This window comes from Notothenia rossii (genome assembly GCF_949606895.1).
Source record: "Notothenia rossii genome assembly, chromosome: 7".
Classification (NCBI taxonomy): domain Eukaryota; kingdom Metazoa; phylum Chordata; class Actinopteri; order Perciformes; family Nototheniidae; genus Notothenia; species Notothenia rossii.
In genome coordinates this window covers 12,109,473-12,118,215 of record NC_136905.1, presented here as the reverse complement: position 1 = coordinate 12,118,215, position 8,743 = coordinate 12,109,473, and the positions used below count along the sequence as shown (strand labels likewise).

At 41.4% G+C, this 8,743-nt stretch overlaps 1 protein-coding gene across 3 annotated transcripts in view; it reads left to right on the top strand.

Moving 5' to 3' along the window:
• Positions 1–5,296: 5,296 nt before the first annotated feature.
• Positions 5,297–8,743, top strand: part of LOC307045851 (mannosyl-oligosaccharide 1,2-alpha-mannosidase IA) — a 196,914-nt gene continuing 193,467 nt past the window's right edge. The window contains exons 1-2 of one of the 3 annotated variants that reach the window (XM_079691834.1): positions 5,297–5,440; positions 7,281–7,648. In XM_079691834.1, coding sequence (XP_079547960.1) covers positions 7,358–7,648 — 291 coding nt within the window. In that variant the 5' untranslated portion in view covers positions 5,297–5,440; positions 7,281–7,357. Of the gene's footprint in view, positions 5,441–5,995; positions 7,649–8,743 lie in introns of those variants that run through there. The other 2 variants (XM_079691832.1, XM_079691833.1) reach the window with 2 other exon arrangements.

Sequence of the window (8,743 nt, the reverse complement as noted above, 5' to 3'; positions counted from 1 at the left end):
GCTTCACAAATGATGGTGCTGGTGTCGATATTCTGTTTAAATGTTAGTACAAATTACTGAAAGGTGAATTTAACACAAATACATCTTCAATTACATCTCAGGGCTCTGCTTGTAATGCATGTGAACACCAGTAGATGGCACTGTGTGGCCATACATTTAAACAGCTCGTTAACAAGTGCTGTCATCTCTGAACATGCCCATACTTATTCACTTTAATGTCCTTTTAGGAATGGTTAGTACACTAAAAGCATACTTGCATGTTTAATTGGTGTGTCAGGGCTCCTGTGGCGCCATTCCATCAGCTTAATGGTGTGTTTGCTATTGCGTCCACTCTCATTTACATGGCCCATATACCAGCTCCAATGTATGGCTAATTGTTGTGTTTAAGCTATAAAAAACAATAATTTGGAACTATTGCATGGATGTTTCTCGCAACTAAATGTTCCCACTTTCAACGTTGGCTAAGTTGCTCTGAACATATTTCGCTACACAGCAAGGAATGTTTTGATTGTGAGGCTGCAGGAGATGGGTCACTCAGGGTCGCATGCACACAGCAGTTTGTTTCCGTCTATAAAAGGAGCAGACAAATATAACTTCAGAAAGGCAATACAACTGAGATTATTGTTCCACTGACACTATTTGCACAGAAGCCGAACTCAGCTGTATTCTATTTATTTTGCAGAGAGAGACGAGGATAACACGCTACTTTAGACCCACATCTTTTCAGAGGAATTATGCACATTTAGTTTAGCATATGCAGCACTTGTTTGGATTCAGGTGGTGGAAAGTTACTGAGCACATTTACACAAGTAATGTACTTAAATAAAATGTTGAGTAACTCGTGTTGAGCGTTGACTTTGTATACTTCAACTCCAACACATAACAGAGATATATCTCCACTACTATTATTTGAAAAATGTCTTTATTATGCAGATTGTGACTTTACATAAATAACCCAGTATCAGCAGCTGGCAGTCATCGATGAAAACAAAAAACACTGACATGGTACACCGGATACCTATACGCAAATGTAAAAATGATCGTATTGCTTTGAACTGCTGCGACAGTATTCCATGTTGTTTTCTGAAATGACTACACCTAGTCCCTAAATCCTTCTTAGCAACGGTCTGTTCTCCTTAACAGTGGTGCGTTAGCGAAAAATAAAAAAAACCTTGAATTTCCACATTCACCAATCAGAATCGAGTATTCAAGCCATGTACACTTTTTATAGATGTTCCACTCTGACAGGGGTCATTCTGCATTATGTATTTTACTGTTTGGTGCTTCAACTAATATGGACACACAGACACAGGACCAAGGAGAGTTTTGAATGGGCTTGTATTCAAGTTTAATCTCAGGACTGAGCGTCAATACACAACATTTCTTTATTTAAAGGTGACCTATCATGCAAAATGCACTTTTGTACGTCTTTTATACATGAATATGTGTCCCCGGTGTTCCAGGGAACTCACCAAGAGTCAGAAAACACAACCCTCTCTATTTTCCTCCATACCTAAATCTCTTAAAAAGGGGCTGCAACGGATCTGATACAGACTGATCCAGATTTGAACACTTCTGTGACGTCACAGAAGTGGCGGTACGGCTATTGGGCCAACTCCACCAATCAGGAGGAGACAGCCACGGACATTGCCGTTCGAAAGTGCTGGAGACGCTGTACTACATATGCCAGGCCTGTAGATGATGCTGTTCTCACAGAATCAGCCCGTGCAAAGACAGTGTTAAATTGAGCGAAATGAGGAATGGCTAAAATGCATGATCTGTTTGGTATTTTGAAAAATAAAGTATAAATATGCCTTATATAGGTATGGTCATACACTATATTATTCAAATATAGCATGATAGGTCCACTTTAACTTTTAAACTTCTAGTACAGTAGACTGATCACACATGTGTGCTGTCACTTAAACACTATTCCAAGTCCAGGATATTTACTTTTACCAAAGTATGTCAACTTGTGGTTTTAATACTTTTACTATTGGGAAAAGGGTCTGAGTACCTTTTTTCCATCACTGCAGGACACACACTGCTTCAATACACCACCCCATAATCAGATAAGGAGATTCCTCATCAGACAAATCATGATTGAGTTGCCAGACTCACATCTTGTCAGGTGACCCAGAATTTATGGATGGTTACAATGTGGTCCACATCTGCAGTGTGCTGAGTCAGATCACATCATGCACCAGGGTCAGCACCCCATTCCCAAAAAGCTATCTGTGTAATTTATGTCTCCACATCAAGCGTCCTGCAGAGCCATGATTCCTGATGCCAGAGAATGCTTTGCAGCGGCGCTTAGAGAAACAAATAACGTGGCACGGTGACATTATTAATCTGAACACGCTGGCACGGACCAATACGTCTCTGCCAGCTGTTTGATGTATTGGAGTGAGCGGAACACAGAGATGGACTTTTGCATTGGCATCTTGTTAGATGAATAAAACATCAGTGCGGGTTGGGACAGAATTACATTTTTGAATACAAGAGCAGAAATGGTTATGGATCACAAAACTCATTACAATCTGTGACCCTCTGCAAAAATGTTTAACAGACAGTCAGCTGTTTTAGGCTGCACCCTGCATACTTTTAGAGTCATTTCGTAAGTGTAAGAACCCTGATTTTCTGTGGCAACAATGTACTTTTAATTAAGTCTCAGATTTAAGAGTGAATGGAAAAATAATGTATTACACTTCATCACTCCAGTTATGTTTGTATGAGATGTTTTATCACATACAAGAGTAGAACAAAGGGAGAAAATTCATAGTCTTTATCCCCAAATGTATTCTATGTGAGGATATGCTTCCAAACCGATAAACCATGACTCAGACTGATGTGAACAACTTCACATGCAACAGATTTCCTCCTCCAAGCTCATAAATGATGTTTGTAGTACATGGAGGATCAGTTTTTGTGTGTGTTGCCAGTGTTGCATTATGAACAGCATAGAGTCACCAGAAATGACACATGCTTGCTGTGAAATTGTGTAACAACAGTAGTTATTTTCAGTGGTGTGATGAATACAGAGCATATATGAAGGACCTTTGTAGGAGCTGTTAACCTATATTAACTACTTAAGTTAAATATGTCTGTGCTTGGATTTCACCCTTGCCTGTAGTGGTGAGGCTGTATTGCGTTTCTCATTCATCTTTGTGATAAAGGAGGCTGTCAGCGGCCGTGCAGCTTCATGCAAGCTCAACGACTCATGTGTAGTTTGGCCTTTTGAGATAAACAGACTTGATATGTCTATTACATTTATTTTTATTTTTATAAGGCACAAATTGGTATTACATTTAGTTTGAATCTGCATAAACATATGAATAATCCATTAGGTGTGTTTTTGTAAATGCTCAGTGATGACAGGAATGGTATGCCTATTCTTGGAGCTGTTCAACATGTTCAATCAGAGGCCATGTTTTAAGTTATGTTAATAATGTCGTGCCTTCCAATATCCCCACAATAATATATACCTTTACAAAGATTATACATGTTAAGTTGTGTTTTTACTTAGTCAGAATTGGATCAAATGAAATGATTATGTTAAAGTTGGTGCTGTGCTTTATTTTTTGTCCTACAAATGTACATGTGTGAAAGCTATAATAATCACATTTTAATAGAATTGAGTCCATTACAACACTTATGTACCAAATGCTAAAACATAGATTTAGATATATTTCATTAATGGTTATAAAAACGGAATATTGTAGGCATCATTACAATATGGCAGAACAATTGCATTTGATTGCATCAGATTGTACAGGTGTACATTAATAAAGTGGCTGCTGGGTGTATGCTGTAGTTCATAGAGTGATGAAACACAAGAGACGAAAGCGTTCATCCACACAGACGCTGAGCCATCACAAAGCCCCTCTCTCAGACTACAAACTGTCCTTTTGTCAGCAAAGAAGCCCACACAACTCTTCAGATTTACCTACTTTGAGAGGAAATGCTCTTGGATCAGAAAATAAAAAAGGCAAATTCAACAGATCTGTCTCTATCTGTAAATTACAGACAACCAGTCTGAGGCAATTAGGGCTGCTGAAGGAAATGGATTAGCGGTATAAATGTGGGGCCATGTTAAGTTGCCGTACAAATTACCTTAAAATGAGCTTGTCCCCCCATATGCACCTGACAAAAAAAGAGCCTGAGGGGCTTCATGACACAAATCTTAAAAATGTGCTTATATTACCAGTGAAGACTTTGCCTGGAAGAATGAAAAATATCCACTTATACTTTGAAATGATTATTTGAACAACAGAGAAGGAGACAAAGGAAAGAAAAGAGGAAGATCTGTGCTTAAGGCGCATCAAGAGTTCATTATACATCACACACATTGTCAGGAAAGTCAATGACACTGAGTGTCTACATTGAATATACTGATTGTTGGGATATCCTGGGAAAACTTTTGGACTACACAATGACAAAAAATCTCTAAGGAACAGCAGAGGTCGCGGGGTTGCGAGGTGTAATTAAAGACCAATATTGAATCCGATCAGCCCTCTATTTTCTCATTTCTGCTTTCAGGTGCATTAGTTGAATAGTGCTGTGCAGGCTCTTCAGTAATGGCCAACTCATGGGCCCATCTATCTTATTTAATACTGAGAAAACACTGTGTTTACACTTTATCTTGCATATGTAAACATTATGCAAACACGCTTTTCTAAACTTCCTGTGTACCAACATACCTGGGGATCAATAGAAGAGGAATTTAATGCAGACAATGACATAAAATATTCTCTAGTTTACTTTGTTGCCATAAGTAACTAAGTATATACCTTGAAAGATGAAATTACAATAACACAGACCCAATGAAACAATTGCAAGTAACAACAAACATAAATAATGGGAACTTGTGTTAACAAATGGGACCAAGAGGCACTTTGTGATCCATCATGAGCATCTAGCCCAGTTTTAACACTCATCAATCATCTTTTTCAACAGTTAACACTTTAGAGAATACAACTCTGTTATAAAAAATGGCCCACCTGTTTTACATTAACAATGATTTCTTTACCCCTTGCCAGTGTCATGACTCAGCCAAACAAACATGGTTGCCATTTTCCAAGCTTGTGTATGATGCAGAATAATATATGTAATATAACTAAAATCAAATATTGTTATTAATTATATGGGTAACAAATTAGCTTTTACCTCAATAATAACCTAAACAAAATGTAAAATATTTTAATTAAAACTTTGGTGTTGCTCAAACAAGACAACAGGTGGATGCGTCACTTCCGGTCGCCACATTAGTTTTGGCGTGTTCGCTGCAGGTTCGCTAGCACATGATTTTGGCTAATCAGCAGCTGCAAAAACGCGGCAAAGATGTTACAAATCTTCTTTAATGCATAGCGGACATACTATTCTTAAGTTTCAGCTTGGTAGAAAAGTCTTTGATGAATCGTTAGACGTCTGCCAAACCAGGGTAATTGTAATCAGACGACCTGCTGGACACGTTTTATGTTTATTTATGTTTGAGTTTACGTTAACGTCAATCGCGAAAACGCGATTATTAAGTGAAAGGCACACTGTGGTGATATACAGCAGGCTAGCAAAAGAGAACATGAATAGCATAGCCAACAACACTTTTTGATTAAAAGTTCAATTGTAAAATAAAAATATATTTAATTGATGCACACCTCATCAGGTGTGTGTCTTACCACATGGTCACATCCATAGACAAATATGGGCTTTAAAATAACCCATGCAATATTGAATGGTGGGCTTGTTAGAAAGCACTACATTGTTATTTTTAGCTCATTGTATTGCTTATTTAATTCCTGAGGACTGTTGAGACATCCATGGCAGATATCTATCGGTGCTTTTCCAGGATTAAACGAGCTCATTTTCCTCGTGAGGAGGGGTGCGGATGGTTTTCTAATGTACAGAGCCATTCAGACCTCTCTGCTTTTGTCCACATGGCTTAACTGTAGTGTGTTGTGATAAGCCGCTGTGAATATCCATCAAGAAATCCGACCAGCCTACTGGATTGTCGAGCAGCGGACCGTTTTTCTTCTCTCCCCCCCCTCCTCCTCGCCCCCTGCCTGCACTATATGTTACATTTCCAGCCCCTCTCCCCTCGCTTTTTTACGCAGGCGGACGTCCACGGCACAGCGACACAAGTGCGCACTACAGGCGGAGGAGGAGGCACGGCAGGCGGACGGACGGACGGCGGTGTGTCGGTCTTTGTTGGACACCCGGCGGACTGGATTGTGGATTTGTTTATTCTCTGGATTTTGGATCAGGGGCTAGGATAACTTCGCATGGGACAAAAAAACCCGCCTTCTTTCATGTCATCCGCCGATTTGTTTCGCCCGGCGTGTTGACACCAGTGTGAGGGGGAATCGGAGGCGATACACTGGAGGAGATTGACAGATAGGCGACATGAATATACACGCGTTTCCGTCCTGCAGCTGTACAGGATAGATGCAAACTAAAAACACGACTCGCGATCTTACATGTGATTTCGGGAGCTTATAATGCAGAGACGTGAGTCGGTTTGAACGGAGACCAGGAAAAGATGCTCTGCTGCACGCTTGAGGTTTTGCACCGTAGGGCAATGTGTTATTGACGATTTTGCACGGCGTGGAATAATGCATCGAGACACAACTTTGTTCACAGGCTTGGCAGACTGCGATTATATTTTATAAGAGTGCATGTATTCGCTAGCCTGGCGTGTGCTCTGGTAATCCTGTTATTCTTGAATATAGCTTTCAGGACAACGCCGGTGCCATTTATCTGTCAGCCCCGGAGCCCTGTTCCGTTCCACATTTCTAAACCCAAATCCTGCAATCTATTGATGTCAGTGATCCCGTTATGTAGATAAAACCTCGAGTTGTGTTGCCAATGACTGGTAGATTGTTGATGTAGGCAGGCCTGACCTTCGCTTATGCAGATCCAATCGATAGCGCGATAAAGACAGCGCTGGCTGTTTGTGCTCCTCTGCAACTGTCACGGGGGTGTGTTTAAAATCCGGCATATTTAGTTTTTACACATGCCCCAACGCAGCAGTGAAGCTCCTCAGTAGAGTGGAGACTGTCAACACACTGAGGTGTCGGATACAATCCCGTAAAGCAACGTCTCAACAAAAGTTTCAATGGTTTTCCGAAAGTTGCCCGGCGTGTCGGCATCGGGCATGGGTCTGCGCCTGTCCCAGAAATTCGTGTTTCTGCTCTTTCTCTCGGGTTTAGTAACACTTTGTTTTGGGGCCCTTTTCTTTTTGCCCGACTCTGTGCGACTAAAACGCATTTTTCTGTCCAAGACAGAGACTCAGCCGGTCACTGTTGGCTCCGGGTCCGAGAACGATGCCAGGGAGCACCTGAAGAGACCCAAGGAGCAGGGCATGACCCCCGCCAAGGGAGAGAGCAGCACCAAGCTGAAGAGCCTGATCCGCAAACCGAGCGTCTCTCACGAGGCCACCGAGGAGCGGCTGGCCGGGGGGAAAGCCCAGGAGGACCTCACACTGCCACGGTTGATAACGGAGTCTGCCTCGGTGAAAGCGTCCTCCTCTGACAACCTGGATACTTTCAGTTACAGCAAGTTTAAAGGATGTCTGCTCAAACCCCCGCTGGGCAGAGACGGCGGCCAAACCAGCGACCCCACCACCAACGAGCGACGGGAGAAAGTGAAAGAGGTAAGGCTGTGACAGTGACCCTGCAGGGGGGACATGTATTCGATTCAGGTGGGATAGTTGACATATATAGCCCCAAGGGTTATGTGGAACTACAATAATACTTGTATCATGATCACGAGTGAGGGTGAATCAAGGGCACATTATCCATGCAAAATTAATAGAGTTTAATCTTTTGCATTGATCAAAAATATGGTCAGATTACAGCCATCAATCGAACTCGTGGACAAAGTAGTCATTGTGTGTTGCTTCATAGAGATGATCAGTTTCCATTGCATGGTCCTTTTGAATGGAAGCATGTTCAAGCTGTCAAAACATAACAGATAAACAACAATCTGCCTCATTCAGATATAAAAAACAGCCATGCTGAGTTGAAAGAAGTAATTATATTTCCGTTGTTGAATTTGATTTGTCTGACAATACAGACAATGTCTCTATAGAGGCAGTGGGACAGTTGTCTGCCAAGCTTCTGTCAAACAGACACAAATAAATCCCTCTCAATCATTTCAGAGTTGTCTATTTACCCGATGTCTTTGGCTTTTCATAGATGAATTTCTGTTGGGTTTCTGTTGATGGAGAAATGTGTCAGGAATCGAGATGAGTTGATTGTTTACACTGTTTGTAGTTTAGATAACATGAAGTCTAATTTCGGAATAGTAAGAAGAGTCTGTTCAGAAGAGACAGTGTGATGTAGCACTGAGTAATCTGCACTTTCCAGAGAAAGAGTGCATCATTTTCCATCTTTTCTTCCTATAATATCAGTCATTTTAAGATAATCTTATAAAATGTCACCCCAATTTTTCCATAAGCGATGTGAAATATCACATTGCTGTTTTTGTGAGCTGTGCATTGCGTCATTCCGAATGATAAAATGTCCTGCTTTTAGCCGTAGCCCCTCTAACACCCTCACACAATCGCCTTGCAATGATGTGACATTGTGCAGTGACACTTTGGCCATGACCTCTTCAAGCTGTGTGCCAGGCTCTGTTGAGCCTTGTGGGTCCAAAAAGGGCTCGAGAGCGTCTGCTCATCACACATCTGTACCCACTCAAGGCAGTGAGGTTGGGGAGGGGGGAGGCGGTGCAGAGGGGGCAGCCA